At 32.0% G+C, this 19,373-nt stretch overlaps 2 protein-coding genes across 4 annotated transcripts in view; one reads left to right on the forward strand and one right to left on the reverse strand.

The window, feature by feature from the left end:
• LOC110996933 overlaps positions 1-15,026 on the forward strand; it is a 38,520-nt gene extending 23,494 nt beyond the window's left edge. The window contains exons 2-6 of the mRNA XM_022264837.2: positions 11,001-11,187; positions 11,564-11,780; positions 13,330-13,503; positions 13,667-13,895; positions 14,055-15,026. Coding sequence (XP_022120529.1) covers positions 11,017-11,187; positions 11,564-11,780; positions 13,330-13,503; positions 13,667-13,895; positions 14,055-14,268 — 1,005 coding nt within the window. The 5' untranslated portion in view covers positions 11,001-11,016 and the 3' untranslated portion in view covers positions 14,269-15,026. The remainder of the gene's footprint in view (positions 1-11,000; positions 11,188-11,563; positions 11,781-13,329; positions 13,504-13,666; positions 13,896-14,054) is intronic.
• Positions 15,027-15,313: 287 nt separating this feature from the next.
• Positions 15,314-18,794, reverse strand: LOC123689276. 3 transcript variants are annotated; one of them, XM_045628644.1, is made up of 2 exons: positions 18,759-18,794; positions 15,314-18,298 (listed from the first exon to the last, which is right to left on the reverse strand). In XM_045628644.1, exon 2 carries the CDS (start codon positions 17,653-17,655, stop codon positions 16,705-16,707), a length of 951 nt encoding a protein of 316 aa, XP_045484600.1. In that variant the 5' UTR covers positions 17,656-18,298; positions 18,759-18,794; the 3' UTR covers positions 15,314-16,704. The 3 variants fall into 3 exon arrangements, with proteins under 3 accessions (XP_045484600.1, XP_045484599.1, XP_045484598.1); XM_045628643.1 differs by lacking the exon at positions 18,759-18,794 and adding an exon at positions 18,574-18,726; XM_045628642.1 differs by lacking the exon at positions 18,759-18,794 and adding an exon at positions 18,381-18,726.
• Between the last annotated feature and the right edge of the window lie 579 nt (positions 18,795-19,373).

Genomic DNA, 19,373 nt, shown 5'->3' on the forward strand with positions numbered 1-19,373 from the left:
ATATAATTCATTGTTGGTGTATTTGTCATTTGATTCCGGTGGTCCGGGGGCACATTTAGTTTTTCACGCAACTGTTACTGGATATCATATCTAAGTTTTTTAAGCCACTCTGTCTACGAGAATCCATAAAAATACTTATTTCTAGATTTGACTTCAAGGTCATCCAGAGTCTTCTAGCAAAGCGTCGTGTTTTGGGGGACGTGGTATCTCTCATAACCAACCTGTAGTGTCATATATAGATTACTCAATATCAATAGCGCTGATTTTGCTACAAGTTGGGATTTTTTTATAGAACAGGAGGCAAACGTGCGGAAGTCTCACCTGATGTTAAGTGATACCGCCGCCTATGGACACTCTTAACTTCAGAGGGCTCGCAATTGCGTTGCCGGTCTTTTACGAATTGGTACCCTCTTTTCTTAAACTACCCTAAGTCGAATTGGTTCGGAAATATTTCAGTGATGAGTCCCTACTGACTCTACGCTATAAATTAATTTTAAACAAAATTTCTAGCGATTTCACTCTCATCATGCTAAATCTGACCAAGGTGCGTGCCGAGACTTGTAACAGTTGCAAAAAAGTTGTGTGCAACGTTTCAGAATGTAGACATGACTGCCCTTCGTAAAAAATCTTTTCAGCTTGTTCAGTGTTACTTGTTAAAACAAAAAAAAATATACAGCTATTTATATGAAAGTTCCAATATAAATATTCTAAATTGAATGACATCTGTTACCGAATTAACTGAATGTATATTTGGACAGTAGACAAAATCTGTTTACTCTAATTCCAAAAGAATTTTAATTCGAAACAGATTTTTACGTTATTTAGGGCGTATGTTACTTTTAGTATCAAATAGTTTGTAACATTTTTCACAAATATTTCGTTGTGTTGAATACATAGTTTTTTTAATAATATAGTCCAATCTTATACTATAAAATAAAATACAAAGCACCTTTAGCGTGCGACTCCCATCCCTGAGGCCGTAAGTTCGATTCCGTATGTGCACCAATGGATTTTCTATCAATTGGCATAAGTAACATTCACATGAACTGAAAACATCGTGAGGATTACTTTACTTTAGACCCAAATATTAAAAATTCATGATCATTTGTAAATCTAATTGAAATTAAAACAGGTTTTTAGGCTTAACTTATCTTATATATATATATACTATGAGAAATATTCCTAATTAAAAAGGTTTTAGACATAGGAGACACAAAGAAGACACCACCTAATGACGCCACCTGGTGTCGCTGAAGCAAAAACGATGATCCAATACTTTGGACACCTTCAAGCCCTGGAATAAAGTAGATTACCAATCAAATTTAAGAAATGAACCTATCCAAATATATATGAATAGTCATGACGTACTATTTATAATAAAGTCTCGACAAATTCTAAGGTCGAGATTAAGAGTAATCTCTTAATCTCACACTAATATTAACGACAATGATTAATTATCGTTGTAAATATGATCGGTAACCATAGTAACAGACTCTTTTGTCCAAAATCCATAAAAATACGATTTTAATAATTAAATACGTTACGTTATCCATGATTGGAGACGAGAGTCTATGACTAGGAGTCTTTTCTAGAATAGTAATAGTTCAATGCTATCAAAAGTTAAAAATTACTCGTCTTGTAAGGGAAATACTTAATCTATTGTAAATATAAAGTAGAATCGACGCAATGGACCGTTAAATTAAACGCAAATCGTTCAATGATGACTTAAATCAATTTATTTGGAAACGTTTTCTTTTTTTTTTGATTTAACGATACGATAATTGTTTATGGTCTTCTTAAGTTTATATAAAAGACCACCGTGCTTATTTGGCGTTACTCTGAAGGATGTGGGGTCCATTCACGGTTAGACAAAAATTACGAGATTGTAGGGACAGTACAGTACGGTGTAGTAGGACAAGTTTGAAACCCTTAATCTTGAGGTCGTTTGAATCACTTTCACACTCACAGTAAAAGGAGATTTGGCAAAGAAACCGGAATTTCTTACACACAAAAATCGATGTGGCCAAGACACACAGGGTTGTGTCACTGGATTATTATTGTTTTTTAATAAATCAGACGATTTCTTGCCTATTGGTCAGTATACTTACAAATAGTAAAGACCGAAGAATGTATGAATTAATTTCTTTTTTTTATTTCGTCTATTTATTTGTCTAGGACACCTCATAGGATTGTATTTTTTTATAATTAAAAACATATTTAAGTAATAGCTGTACAACTAGTTAGTAACTTATTGCTTAACATATTAAAAACCTCATTTTATTAGTTCTCAATTCTCTAGGAACGCTTTCTTGAGTCGCGTCAGTTCGAGCATGTAATTGTTCGTAGGCGAGTAATGATCCGGTCGGGCCACTTACCGGGTCAAAACAGGCTACACTTGGTCTTACCTTAGTATGTGAAAGTTTCTATATCTATTTAATCACATGATAACGCATAAAAACAAGGGAAAATTTATACAAAGCGATACAAAGTAATAGCCAGAAACTAAAACTTTATAAGGCGAATTTTGATTAAGTAAATTCGTTAAAATGTTTGAAAACATGTATGAATGTTTATTATTATTTCTACAAAAAACCTTATTCAGATTCGAATGGTTGGCATACAGTACATTGGGTGCCGAATACTTGGATCCGAGAACTAGCGATGGCAATGGATTAAAAAAATGTACGGGATGCTCGCACGGATCCGAGTCGGCGACAATCTGAAAAAAAGTAAATAATGTGTTAAAAAAGCTAAAAATTCATTAAAATTTTTGGTCCCACTACTCCCTGATCGCCTGAAAACAGGTAGAATTTTTGTGTCTGTGTCGCTATCGCCTTATCATATGAATAAGACTTTAAATAATATAATTTCATTAAAATTAAAATTGCATTTTCGCCGGGAATTAAGCTCATTACATCAGGCCTATACGTTAGAAATTAGAACTATAACGGATGTCATAAACGATAAAATTTTAAGGAAACAAACTTGAAAGTGATGACGTGAGATCAAAAGAATTTTCTATTGAAGCTTTCTAAGGAAATACAGATATACTAAAACATTAAAAACAACTTTTTACATTACAATTTCATATACCTAGAAGCAAGAGCGACTCCTAGTATACATTAAACAAATCAATTTGTAAAATTTAAACAATCACGAATATACTAAGATAATCCCATATACATAGTTCATACTATCAATCAGACAATAGCTATCAAAAGAATTGATACTAACAATAAGACAGACCATTGAATACGCGATTGTTTCCTCCCATTCTTTAGTTTTCAACCAATCGAGGACAGTCACCTTAGCAAGGTTTCTATTTTTTCTGGGACGGGGCATAAAAGCAGGCACAGTTCTGCCGACCTTTAAACTATACTCCTTTCTTAAAATCCTTATCAGTTTGTAAATAAATCTATTCGCAGTTCGTTAGGTAGGCCACGTGCAGCCGAGTGCCATATACCGCTCTGTTATAGAATACTAGCTGCCCCTGCAAACTTCGTTTCTTCTTAATGCCGAGTCTGGCTTTTATTACACACCATCATAGAACATTTTGCTACGCTACCCTAGTGACATTCCTCAAAGTCCTTAAGTATCTAATAAAAAATTGGGTTTAATTGTAGATGGTGGAAATTTTATTTTTTTTATATGTTGTATCATAAAGAAATAAAAACAAAAAATTAGAGGTGGACACCCCATATCGGGTATGGGTATGCAAAATAGATAGTAGCTGCCTCTCAGACCTACTGAATGTGCATATAAAATTTGATAAAAACCGGTCAAGCCGTTTCGGAGGAGTATGGTAACTAACACGAGAATTTTATATACATATAAGATTATTAAAAAAAGCGAGCAACACGCGAATCAGAAATGTAAGCTAGCTGCGTATGATGAATAGGCTCTGATATTCTTTGGCAAATGACAACGCATCGATGTCAATCATTTTCTTTTATCTACAATATAGAATGTACAAATGTTGACTAGCATCAAAAACGCGTAACAACATTCGGCCTCATCGCTTTCGAGTAATTTCTTGATCCAGGCAACAACTTATTACTGGATTGGAAATTGAAGATTGGATTAATTCTTAGTAGAAAACAATGAACGCTTTGAGACTGCGCCCAACTGTCTAATGCTGCATTTACATTCAGCCGTAGTGAGCTGTAGTGTGTGTGGACGAGTGTGTAAGTAAACGTGATACTTCGTCGTAAGTAACGCGTCATTACATTATATATTTGAATGTTACAGCCTCAATTAATGAAGTTAATTTCCTGTTGTAAGCAAGCAAATCGGTTCTATATACTTTTGTCAATGGACACGTGCGAAACACGTGCGCAGTATGGCTTTGTCATTCGTCTATGCAATTAACTTTCAAATAGAATACAATTGTTATGTAAGCTTTATCATCGGAAAAGTTGGAGCGTACGAGTTAGTAGGTTATTTATATAGATTAATTATGTTTAAAGAACCTTAGGCGATGGATGTTTTTACGGGAAGTACAAATTACCAGCAAATAGAAAACTAAATAAAACTTAATAAATAATAAAAAAACTCTGGTATCCTTTTACACTTAGCTATTCCTCTTTTACATTGAATGTATTTTAATGAACAATGTATCTAACACTTTTTTTTCTATAAGTAGGTTATAAAGTTTAACCGTGTTTTATGTTCATGTTGGAATGTATTCTGTTTTCGGCTTTTGTGTATTATATAATTATTTTGATATTGTTTATTAAGCGGCTGTAGGAATACTGATTAGCAAGTAAATGCTATGTGGATCCCTTTTTATGTAATACGAGCCACTGCTTGATAAATAGGCAGTAGAAATACTGTTAATTTAATCAAGATCTCTATAGTGATTGATTTTATCAAAACAACTAGTCAGTGTCATTAGCGAAGAATTAATTATTAGTTTTCCTTTTTTTATAGTACAGGGGGCAAATGGGCTTACCTCAAGTTAAATGATACTGCCGTCGCCCATGAACATTTTGCCAGAAGGCTACACAGTAAGCTCTTTTCTATAAGGACTCTAAGTCGAATTGATTTGGAAATACATAGTTAGTAGCTGAAGCCACCAAGTAGCGATGCCCGACATAAAGTGCCTTATACAACGCTCAAAATACCCGCAAACTTTCCCCCCTGCCACCACCAAAATCTGACCATAAATAGGTATTAAATAAATGATGTTGAAATTTAAAACTATTTTTACAGTATTTAGAGTCAGATAAAGATGTATATTATTATATAATATATAATTGAATTTTAAAAGTACTGTGCGTGCTGCACTCCAATGTTCAATGTTTGATCGGGGTTAAGCATGTTTTCCTTTAATATTATATAGCATTGCAATCATGAATGCAATTTACCTATAATATACTTTTTACCGATAGACGACTCTTCAAACTTTCAACTTTCACTCATTGGTTGCCAGTAAACAAACAATAGTTATGTCATGCTAGAGACAACATTAGTATAATTTTAAAAATTTAAGTGTTTGTATAAGCCTACATAATATTAACAAAAAAATATGTTTATTTTTGTACGATAACGCTATTGACTAAGGGCATATTGTTTATAAAAACATCTTCTCTATCTCTCTCTGTCTTTATATATTGTATATCTTTATCCAATACATAACACGATAACATGATTATTTATTGATTACTTAAAGTAACGTCTACAACGACAAACGATAAAATGCTAAATAAAATACCTATTTTTACCACAAAGTAACATTCAAACATTGAGATAATAAGCTGTAGTCCAATATTACGACGCTAAAGATTTAAATCAAAATTGTAATACATAGTTTCGAACCTAGGTCTCTTCCGCGGATCGATTCGCTGAGCGCCGTGGTGGTCGACCGCGTTGGTTGGTTCCAACAGCGCTGTTTCTGACGATCTCCACCTTGGAAATCTATAATATACGCTTTCCTTAACCCCTAAAAAATCTCATATTTCTTAATATTTCGGTTGCAATAAGTAGTATAAGAATCGGCTTTGGCAGGAGTATTAATTGTAAAAGTACACATCGAAGCATTTAGGACGATTGTATTTTATACCAAAAACATTACAAGTAATTACGTGGTTGCATTCACTTTCTATTTTACGCTTTTCAAACAAAAACAAGTAGCAAATACATTTGATTCGATAACAAGTCTAACTAGTTATTATCACGTATATAAGATACGTGAAATTGTATTTGCAAAAATTCGCGTAAAGATATTTGAAACCACCGATTTTATAAGTAAACGAAAAAAAAATAGAAAATGTATTTAAAAAATAAACGTTTTGTATAAGTAAAGCTCCATTAGCTCGTCCAGCTTTGAAACCAAGCAAATAAATTTGCGAAATAATTCGGGTTCTAATAAAAAAAATACGATTAAAAATAACATTTCTTGCAAAGAGGATGAATGTAATTGTATACGTCTGTTTCATGAAATAAAAATAAATATGAACCTTGTTTTATTATGCCTATACTAATATAATAAAGAGGACCAAACAATATATAACGTAAATAGTGCTAATATTAAATAACACAAACATTTAATAATAATATAAATTTTTTTTATTAACGATTTTAAATGTTTCGTCAATGACCTTAGCGTATCTGCGTCATCGTACCAAAGGAAACGGCTTGAGTAACGGTAATTAATCTATTAATAAGCGATTTGCATTAACCCAATAATTATAGATGCATGCATATTCATATTTAATTCAGTCGAGTGTAAAAACACCCCGAGTTCATATGCTTTGCCGCTCTTTAGTTCTAGTAAATGTGCGATTTCCTTCCAACATGCCAAAATCTTCGTCCGATACGTCGAAGTTCCTTGCGCTAGATAAACCAGATTCGCGATAGTACTTATTTATGATTTTATTACATATTACCTTATTTATTCTCATGTGGTTCGTAGAGTCACACTCAATAAATTTATTTAGTCACTTTTAAAACGACTACATCTCAAAGGTCTCGAGGGAATTATACGGTGTAAAATCAACATGATACCGAAGGATTAGTGACAGGATCCAGGATCAATCGGCTCAGAGGTCGAGACAGTTCAGCTGTTATACGTAAATTCATTAACAATTGAGTAATCTAGGTTTGCTAATTATTCTTCGTTAATGGCTGTAAAGCACTTAGGTAACAATAATTTAAGAAAATCCCGTTTATATGTAATATTAAAATATGTAGTGCTCGCATAAGCTAAGATAGTTTCTGCATCAGTGACTTAGGAATTTACTATTAATAATAATAAAATTAACCTCTAGCTCTGTCTCTCTCTCTATCTTGAGCATGTAGGTCTCTCCCAATCTTCCCCACAAACTTTTTTAAGCTCGTCAGCCCACCATGCAAGAGGACACCTCTTCCTTCGCTTCTTTTCCTTGGTGGCATTTTCCACACAATGTCATAGTGCATAAATAATTTTTGTTTTCTTACTTATTTCTGTCTTTCAGTTTAAAATTTAATACACTACATTCCATTTCTTGTTGATCAGTTATAATTGTTTTATTTGTATTCAACATAATAGAGAATTAAATATATATTTTATTATATTGTTCATTCTACCTTCACGTCGCTAGTCATCCGAATCTTATGATCCGAGTTCGTTCACCTCTAACGTCTCAATAGGTAATAATTGTATTTGTACACACAAAAAATTAAAAGGTTCAAGATACATAAGATGCAGTTGAAAAATATCATGATATTTATCCGATTTAATAGTAAAGTGATTTCGGTGTTAAATTGTTAAATATGCTCTCCAATTTTGTTCATAGCATTAGAACAATTTTTGACTCTACTTTGAATTGCATATAAGTTTGATTAAGATAAGATCTTGGAATACGGGTCTTTGTTCGCGGCCAGTGGTAATCCGATGCCAACTAAAATATTATTTCCTATCTCGAAATCCATTTTTTTCTAATTAATAATTATAAAAAAATCAAATAAATATTTGACATTGGCCATGATCTTGCTTTGTTGTGTGTAACAAAAGGTTATTAAACTGAATTTTCACACGTTTTTGTCTGTTTTATGTAAGCGACGTTTTAACTACCAACATCCGATACTTTTATAAACAAAACATTACAATATTTAATGCCCTATTGTACGTTGTATTGATATGGGCACGAACCCGGTAAGATTTTGACTTAGTGGGGATGTCAACACGTCAAACGTCGCACATATTGTAGTCTGAGTACCGTAATACCTATATCATGACATCTACGCAGGTACGAAAATAACTTTCAAGTTTCATAGAAATTAGAATATGCTGTAAAATATATTCAATAGTGCCTAAAAATCAAACTTATCGATATGCGATACACCTTATCTCTTAATACGTATATATTAGAAATAAAATAAAACCCATGCGGATGTAATAAACTTTCATCTTTCCTTAGCTGGCTGAAAGGACTTTCATTTTTGAATTGCAAGTTTCGTTTAGAAATTGCTTTTGTGCGTAATAATTACCTACGTTTTATTATATAATATAATACGATATAAATCGTACAATATGTTGCTAAGCGCACAAAAGAAGACGGATCTATCAGAGTATTTTTTTTTATGTATCCATTAAAGTCTGAGGTTTTTTTATGGAGGAAAATAGTAAAAAATCATATTAAGGCAAAATGAAGTTCGCGGGGCCAGCTATTTTATAATATTAATAACACCAAAGACGGTGACGTTATGCATATATATTCAACAATGTTTTGTTTTAAATTGTTTTCCATATAGACGTGAAGTATTGAACTGAGTTGCTGGCCGCATTTTCAAAACGTAAATTCATTTAAATTTCTTAAAAATCACCTCATCGATATCGGAATCTAAGTAACATAAACTTGTATAGATTATAATATAGTTATTAATAATGATTAACCCAGATTTCATTAGTGCACGGAAATTTCTTTTTTAATATCTTGCGTTATTAAATTACAAGAAAACGCAAACTTAATAGAGCATAAACATTAGGTTTCCTTCAATAACGGTATTAATTTTTTATTTACTATTTTATATTTGTGACTTGAATTATATAAAGGGACGACTGTTTCACGGATTCTTTGACAAGATAAGAACTTTTGTTTCTTGTACGAAACTTCCTCGTCTGTAATCGAATCCATTCGATCGACCTAACTCTTATTTTCTCTGAGGTAATTTTGTTTAGTATTTTGTTTGTATTATTGTAGAGCGCAACGCATAGTCATGTATAAGTATATTGCGTCTATGTTCGTCGTCCTTGTGTTAGACCAGTGATTCCCAAAGTGGTCTATATCGACCCCTAGGGGTCTATCACAAACTGCAAGGGGTCTACGTCAGCGAAAAAAAATTTGGGGGTCTATGAAATGAAAATAGTCCACGATAGTGGACCCCAATTTTCTCTACTACTACTATTCTAATCAACACATACACTGATAGTACCTTTTTATTTACATCATACAATCTTATAATATCAAAACATATACATTATTTATAAAAGTACCTAAGAAGTTATAAAAATATTATCTATGTTTATAAAATTGTGTAAGTTGTAGGATGTTGGTAATTGGTATTCGCTTTGTGGTCGCAATATATAAATATTTTGAACTTGAAAAACAAAAAAAAAATCAATTCAATTAAAATGTTTAATGTGTTTTTACTTTAAGTACAGTAACACTAAACTTCACTAAGTTAGAAATTTACAAGAAATTAATATCAGGTAGGTAAGTAGGGGAAAAGACACACGGAAAAACATGGCAAGGGGCAACGACACAAAAAAGTTTGGGGAACTCTGTGTTAAACTATACCTTTCATTGTTTTAAGCTGGTCTCCAGATAGCTAAAAATACTTACGAAAATACCTTTAATCTACTACTTGCTTTTATACGGGCTACAAATACCTGGCAAAAAGTTGTAGAAATGGTTTTAAAATTTATTTTCATAACACAAACAACGTTGTAACATAACCGTGTCGGGAGACTTAATAAAGGTATCAGAAGACATTGTAAATACCTATTGAATGACCATTGTGATCTTTGTTTACTAATCGCATCCGCCGTCAGCCGGGTTTGTTGACAAACATCATAAATCCCATGTCAAACAGACATTTGTCAGTGTTGTTGAAAGTTTGCGAGGTAGTGCGCGTTGCATTACATTGTATCGCGCAGCAAAAGTATCTTTCGAATTGGTAAAAGATATTTTTTTTACAATTTTGTTTTTTTTTATGTTTGATGCGGCACTGATATGAATACATAAAAATAATTTATGTGCATGCATTCCGTGGTACCGACTTTTCTTTTAAGCGTAAGTCACTTGTGTTGGGGGAGTCTGAATTTCCTTTACTTTAATATTTATTATAAGTTATAAATTATATCATATATAAACAAATTAGAGCAATAAACATTCTCTCTTAAATAATAAACTAGCTTAACAGTTATAGATTATGCTTGTATTCTATCTAACTATATAAAACAAAGTCGTGTTAGTTACAGCACTTACACTGCAGATCGGTTAGCAGCAGCTGGACCGATGTTAGTTTTCTCTTTTTTGGTGGAGTCTTCTCCGCTCCTAAAAGCATAATAAATAATATAATAAATAAATTCATTAATTTTATTTTATTGAATGCAAACCGCGTGTGGTGCCATCTGTTGACAAAACTACTCATCATTTTACATCTTCATTCTTCTCTCGAAAATGGCAAGCTATAAACCATTTCTGTATGTGCAAACAAAGTTGTATTAATGTTATTACTTTAATAAAATCCTAAATTAAGTTTATGTAAAGTTAGCACATTATACTAGAGCTAGACTGTTAGGCGGAACGAAGTTAGCCGGGTCAGCTAGTATATAGTATATATAATACAATTATTTTTTTGTGAAACAACAACGCTAAAATGAATCGTTGATAATTGACGATTATTATATTAAACTTAAAATTAAGAGATAAATTCTATATTAAAAATTCACTACGATATTAACAAATGTTATACATTTTATAATTTTGTTTTCCTGAACTTGAAACTTGTTGCAGATAAAATGCACAAGTAATGGATACGCTAACCTGGTTGTCGCTCGGGCTGCAATTGGCAGCATTATGCTCCATCGTCGGTGCTCTACTTCTTTATTTGCTGAGGAAGGTGAAGGTCGCTGAAGTTTTGCCTGTTGCAAGTGCCAAGACTGTACTTGTGACCTCTGTGGACTCAGCATTGGGATTACAGGTGTGATTTGAATAACCGACGAAATATATATTATATACGTTGAAAGATTCTAAAGCGATAACAGATGTGTTTCTTAAAATAAAATATTTTTTTTTTCGATTCTACGAAAAACAAAAAACATGTTTAGTGAGATTGAGAAACTGGACTACTGATGTCTTCCGTATACTCTTGTGGTATTCCAACTTAGGTTGGTCAAGACTGTTGCTCGCGCTTTGGCGACATATGATTGCCAGGATTCATTGGAGAAAGAATTGAAAAAAAAAATAATTGCATGCATAAATGAACTGATAGTAAAGGAAATAAAGTACATGCCCGTAATGTACTAAAGTATTCAGAATGATAGAATTAATTCGCATGAATGTTTTGTATTTTTCAGATAGCCACATACCTAAGTAGCCGTGGTTGGCGAGTAATCGCTGGCTGTCGCCCTGGAGGCCTTGGATCTCGTCTGGCTGAGTCCTGGCTGCAGAACAATACCCCTGAAAACCAGCCTACACCACGATTAGTTACCTTAGAGCTGGATGTAGCCAGGGAAGATTTATTGGAGGAAGCGGCGAGAGCTACGGCTCAGCATTTGCCGGCTGGTGAACATGGTATGAAAATACTTGAATTTTAATATTTTACTCTTATATAGTTTGCAATAGCCGAGAATCAAACCCGGATCGCAAGAACAGCAATCTTGTACAGTACACTAGAAGCGCCCGGTAGCATTGAGAGTAAAGTTTATGTTAAGTCTACTAATAATATAATCGGGAGGATAGTAGGGGAGAGATGGCATGAAAGGAACATTTTTGATTTGAAGGATCTTGTTAACGATTGGGAAAATATTTGGAACAGATTGGAGTCGAATAGAACGCGTTTAATATTAAAGTATCGAAATGAATCGCAATAATTATCATTAATCAATTTTTAACTGTTTATTTCTGCATCTTTTAAAAATGTGTATTTTGTCCGTTTCATAAAAGGACTGTGTAGAAAGGGACGTAGTAATTTATGACAGGGACAGTACCTAATTTCAAGGAAATAAGTGTTAATCAATAATTAACAAGAAATGAATCACTAATATACATTTGAAAACAAATCAACAATTTCATACGTATATATTATATACATCAAACTATGCAAAATAAGTATAGTTTGATGATTTGCTTTTTTAAAACCATCAGTGTTTTTTACGCCGGCTATATCTCTCGGCCTCAAGAGGTTCAAATTTAATGATGTGGAATAAGTGATAGGTAAGTAGGTAATAGTAATAAATAATAATCGTATTTATTTATTTATATTATTTTATCTTTTTAAACTAAGACTGACCAGAAAAATAATTAAATATTGCTGTTTTTAATAGAATGACAATCTTAAAGTTTTACATACAGTCTTATAAATTTGAACTTAAAACTAATAAATATTGTCGTTTTTGTTGAGAAAAAATTATAAAAAACATCTATGATGCCACAGGTTTCATATGCCCATTTCGTGAACTCTTTCTACCACCTATTGAGTCAGGATCATCAGATCATCCCGAAATTGTTCTTATTTTACCGGTTATTTAAACTATCCCTTTCAAGCCACTTCTCCCCTATATGGTTATTAAATATTATAAGCCTGCAATATGTTTAAATATTTAAATCTTATTTAGCGCCATCTTTGGGGAAGATTAAAAATATTAATCACTGTGCATAGTTGCTAACGGTTTAGTAAATTCCGATAGATGGCGTTAAACTCAATGCCTTAGTATTAGTCTTCAATAATAGATGTAATTTTAGTGTACGTTTATTGGCACTATATATTAATATAATAATAAAATATATAAAAATAAGAGATTAATCTCTTTTGCAAAAAAAGGAATCCAATGGATATAAGCTTCTCGCTTCTACCCTTTCACGTCACCAGAACGGTGTGGATGATTAAATGAAGTAAAAATACCTTCTCTCTTTCCCGACTACTTCTTACCGATTACATTTAAATAATTATTCAAATATTTATTTTAAAAAAACATGCCGGACTTGATTTCACGTTAAATTAATTCACACGTAGGTATACAGAATACGTCAGACAATTAAATTTTATGTAATTATCTGAAATCGACCTTAGAACGTAAATTGGGTTAATATTGAGTTGTTAAGATTACTGCGTATCTTGCAGGCGTATGGGCAGTGATCAACACAGCTGGAAGTAGCGGTCGTGGTGGTGCTGCCTGCTGGGAGACAGCGCTTAAGGGAAACGTACTTGGTGCTTTACGAGTGGCCAGGACTTTCGCACCTTTATTGGCCGCTGCTGCATCAGATCATCCTTACGCTGGTCGATTGTTTTATATAGGTAAAGAAATGAAATATTCTTAAATAAAAATTCCGAGAGATGGCATCAAAGCAAGGATGCAGAATGTGTAATTTGCTTTCTATATACACCACTTTCACTAAAATATTTTGTAATAATGAAACTAAGTTATTTTAAAATAAATTTATAATCGGATATTTTTCAGGTCTAACATCAGATACGGCATGTGAAAGTCTGGAACGCCTGGATGGCGAGGGTGAAAGTAGTGCAGGGGCAGCTGCAGTTCGTTGGGGCACTTGGGGCGCTGCGCGTGCGCTTCGGGCCTCTCTTCGTGCGCGGAGACTCCACGTTGTACTCTTGCATACACCGGATCTGTCTTCAGCTGAGCTGTATTCGCCTCCAGTGCAATTGACGCCAGCAAGTCAGCCAGCCAGGTATTATTTATTAACTGTTACCAATCATACCCAAACTTTAGAAAGATTTGATTTAGAAGTGTGAGTTATTCGCGTAGGTACGTAGGTATTGTACTCAATATAATAAAAAAAAAAACAAAAAAAAAATATTTTTTTTTATTATTCTTTAAATATTTTCAGCCGACCAGATACTCCGAGCTCTGACGTAAGTTCTTCAACCTGCGCGGTGACTATGCCCGGAGAGGCCGCGGAGTACAGCGCTAAGGTCCTTCCTACGAACGCCCTCAAGGTGTTAGAGGAAGCCCTGACTTCTCCATGCCCCAGGGACGCCTACTACCTTAAGATGAAGCAAGACTCTTGGTTTACAAGAATGCCATCTCTAAGAGTCGCATGATTCCAATTATTAGTTATAACTGACATACTTAACGATACCAAAATCTTTACAAGATTCAAAATCACATTTTAAATTTAACGACTAGTCTGTGGGACAGCCAATACAACTTTTGACATATAAAGGGTATAATAGGTATATCTGTACACGATAAAGTATCAAGTCACAAATTAACAGTATATCGTACATAATTAATCTAACTTATATTAGATTATCAATTTATTCTTAATCACTGGCGATGTATCCTGCACAATATTTGCTTACTATTTATTCCTTATAATTTTCATCTGCATTATCATGTCCTTAGATAGGACATGATAATGATCTATAAGTAGACTAAAATTGTATCCATAAACGACAATTATGAATATAAAGAAGAATAATTTTATAGCCTCTACCGAATGAATTCACATATATGAAATTTTAATCTCAAAGAAGGCCCCATTTTGAAAATTGCTTGAAACTTTAATGGCCAACCATTATGTATATAGACTGAAGTCAAATTTATTGACTCCACTTAGTAATCATGGAATTCACTTACAACACACTGCGCCATGACAAATCCATCGCAACGCAGCGTATAGTGATTACGCATTGGAGCAATTTCAAAAAACACAGCTCATTATTTTATTTATAATCTATATTTTTACTATATTAAGAATCTGATACAAATATAACATACAAGTATAGTGTGAAACTACGGCATTGTATCCTTTAATCAATTTTGCGTGCGACATGATTGCGTACTGTAAGTCGTATTCAGTAATCTATACTAATATTATAAAGAGGAAAGGTTTGATTTTTTGTTTGTTTGTTTGTATGAATTGAATAGGCTCCGAAACTACTTGGCAGATTTGAAAAATTCTTTCACTGTTGGAAAGCTATATCATTCCTGAGTGACATAGGCTATATTTCATTTTCAAAAAAATAGGCATCCTTACTAAAATTACGATAACATTAACATTTGTTATTTGATACAATTCTAACAGATGGCGCTGAGTTAAAGGTAGTAGTTTGGCAAGACGACGTTTGCCAGGTCAGCTAGTTAGTTAGATTTTAGGAAGTTGCGCTCATTGTGCAAGTCCAGAGAAATCGATGTATATGGTTTCCAATTGTAAATGCATGTATTGGATGACATTTGCTTCTAGAAGCAATGTTTTGTAAATAAAATTGTTGTATACTTAATTGTATTTTTATTTATATTACCTCTGGTAAAAACTGTAATCTTAACACTGGCTCTTATATTAAATTTATGTAGTATGAATACCATTATTATAACCAGTGAAACAAAACTGTTGGACCTGCTATGATGGCAGCAAATGTATGAATAAAATTAATCATTTTTTATATATTTAAACTTCTCTCGTCTTTGGGTGTCGCAATAAAACTGAATATTTGTCTCTTAAAACATTTTATTTATATATTTAAGTTACAGTAAAATATAAATAAGGTTATATCTAAATAAAATAATAATATTAAGAAAACATTGTCTTACAAATTATTACAGAACACATTATCAAAAACCAATATCATTAGGATATTATTAATAATCTAGCTTATAAGTTTTTTTACTTGGAATTGCTAACGAGTTTATAATGACCCAGGGGTAGCGTATCTATATTATTTGGTAGAATGTATCGCTTGGTATCATTAAAACATAAACACGTTTTATTTATTTCTTGTGTGAAAATTGTATGTTTTAACGATTTAAAACGATACATTTTACAATATTGAACATTTTTATTAAACAAACATGGCTTATAATTATTTAACGTTATTTTTTTCGTGACAAACTTATTAACACCCTCCGTCTTAGTAATAATTTTATCATCTACCTGTAATGCATACATTTTTGATCCCAAACACACAAATTCTTCAAAGATTTTACCACAATTTTCATCTTTGAAATAACCTAATTTTTTCTTATTTACTTTAGGAAAATTAAAAACATTGTTCTCATCATAATCTGATGTATCGAAATATGTACAGAGGTCTGGTTTTATATCATTATAAAAGTTACTAGTAAATATTTGATAAATGAGACTGTCGGTATCTGTGTACAGTAGTTTCAAATTGGAAGTAAATTTCTCTTGCATGTAATTATAGTGGAAATCATACATTAGCGTTTTAGATATATCTAATATACAAAATCCGAGATAAATAGGTTTATTATAAATTAACTTCGATTTGTTTAATTTAATTGCAACAAGACTATCTGAAAATATTGAAACACTATGAAAATGTGGTTTAGCAATTAAGCTCCAGCTCCCAATACTTTGCCCCTATTTCCCCAGTGGGTTAATAGTTTAATGTTTACACGTTTCTCAATATTTTCCAAAGTCTTACCAAAAATAACGTTGTTCATGAGTTTATAGAAATCTTTTTCAAAATCAGAATTAGCCCGGGTTCTCAATTGTGTATTTAGATCTATATATTTCTTTAACCATGGACTCTGCTTAAATTGTAATATTCTATAAATATATATAAACTAATTTTGTTAACGATTTTTATTAAATTATCTTTCAGTGATACCATAAATTTTAAAGCACAATTTTCACCAGTATATGTTACATATTTAGACAATTTATCATCGTATGAGCATTTAATGTAGTATCCAAAACTATATACATTATGTTTTTGTACGTGATTTATTGTATGTGATTTTGAAGGATCGTTTGAACACGATGCTAAAGGACTCAAAAAAGCCTCAAAATTCGCATATATAACAAAAGGTAACATTAATTTACGTTGAAATTTATCAAAGCTTAATTTACTTTCAGATACAATATCACCCCACCAATTTTTTTTATATTTATCTACGCTTGGTATTTGTGTACAAATATGGGAGCAATCATTTTTTTGATGGTTATTTAAACGTTCAGATGTTAAAAAATATTGTAAACAAAAGTCACATAGATATATAGCTTCCTTGGATTTCGAAACTTGACTACTTATTAATCGTGACATATTCTTTATATAACAATAATGACCGATGTTACCCTGCGTCAAATATAATAAATTTATATGATTCCGCATTTTATTCTTTGTAAAATACAATGGCCCGACAATACAATGTTTTTTTCTTTGTTCATTATATTCTAATCCAAAAACATTAATGCTAATATTATTAAGACTTTCAATTTGGTGTAAATCGTTTAATTTAACTGGAAATTGAATATTACCAAACTTTAATTTATGACTGTATTTGGTGTACGATGATATTACTCTATCCGAATTTTTTTGAATTGGAAATAAAGCAGATAATAATGCCCACTTAAAACAGGCGTCATCGGTGTTTTTAACATTAATTACAGCTTTTTTTGTTTTTATATCATTCGGTAACTCAATAAAAGATTTTCCTCTTAAAGGGTTAAATTGATTTAAATTCATATCCAAATGTAAAAAATTTTTCAGACTCTACCCACTATCCCTTCTCTCGAATGAATTAATACAGTTTATTAGAGAATTCTTGAGAGTTGTATAAAATACTTTTAAATCATCACCAGCACAAACAATAAAATTCATTGATTGGAAATCAAAAGTGTTGTTTATGTTTTTTGTCTCCTGAACAAAGTCACCATATAAAATAAAATTTATTTTTAAAATTGTGTGATCTCCTATAGATTTATTAATTAATGTAAATATTGTATCTTTTATTGAAGCAAGAAATAAATCTGGTGTCTCAAACTGTAAATCATTTTCATTTTCTGAAGCTACTCTATAGGTTATTATTTTTTTACCGAACGCAGTCTCAATTATCTTAACATTGGGTTTTATTAAATGTTGTATTTTGTCTACATTATTTTTGTATGCATTGCTATTTAGATGACTAGCGAAATAGTTTTTGGAAACATTTCTATTACAAATACAGAAAAATTTCGTGTTAGAATTATTACCTTCATTCGATGATGATGGCTCTTCTGGAGAAATATATTTTAGATTTATGTTAGATCCAGATTTTATTATTTTGATGGTCGCAGAGTTAATATCAACATCTGCTTTCCTTTTAGTTCCGCCACCCATTTGATCATCCCTATCGAATAAAATTTTATTTAATTTAACTGTCAGAAATTCGAATATAATAATAAAAAAATGTAATTATTAAATATATTCACAAATTCCTTTCGAATTCATCACATAACACCATCATACTTTGATCATAAACTGAGTGATTTAAATCATTTTTTTCTATTTCATCACAAACATTGAAAAGTTCAATTGTATCAACGGATAAGCTTTCAAATTCATGATCCATTTCATCAACCTAATTTTATAAACGTAAAACTGTAATGTTTTGCACAATCTTACTCGGATATCTCCTTTGTTATGTAATATACAATATCCTTTATCTGAAGCTCAATGTTGGAATCGTTTTTCAGGTAATATTTAACACGAATATTAATAAAGCATTGCGGTACGTCCGTTGCAACGGGGTGACTTATTTTTACTGATCGATTATTGTCGGACCTGGAGCGGTATCGTTATCTACTTACCATATTTAAGTCGACTGCATGTTTGAACAAGTATCCTAGTACAGTAACTTATCAGTAAAATGTGGATAATAAATACAAAAGGCACTCTAAATTCACATACCATTTAGAATCTTATCAATCATTGCATTCTTCAAATATCCTAGAAATAGATATGAACAGAAATGTATTGTGTGGATTATAGTAGTTAAGAAAGAAATAATGTTTGAAAATATGATTTTTAATTTGAATGCCTTTTATATACTTAAAATTAAATTGATAATAATAAAACAGAATGAAATAATAATTAATGGTTTCTCATTTACACATTGCCTACTTTTCTACAACGTGATGTTAGTTTAGGTGGATGATTCGAATTGTATTTAATTCAGTATATAAGACTAGAAGGTCAAACGCGTTGGAGTAAAAAAGAAACTTGCAAATAAGTCTCCATAAAATACATCCCAGCCTCTAGTATAGCGTGTACCCCTCGAATCGCCTACCAATAGACATACACTTACCCGCCTTTATTACATGCAATCTCGACCCTGACTCACAACCAGTCTTTTATTTTGTAGCTATACGGTTCGTTGTAGGGAATCAAGTAAACACGTCCATCTCGTATGATATATCGTGTAT

The sequence above is a fragment of the Pieris rapae genome, chromosome 6, assembly GCF_905147795.1.
Source record: "Pieris rapae chromosome 6, ilPieRapa1.1, whole genome shotgun sequence".
NCBI lineage: Eukaryota > Metazoa > Arthropoda > Insecta > Lepidoptera > Pieridae > Pieris > Pieris rapae.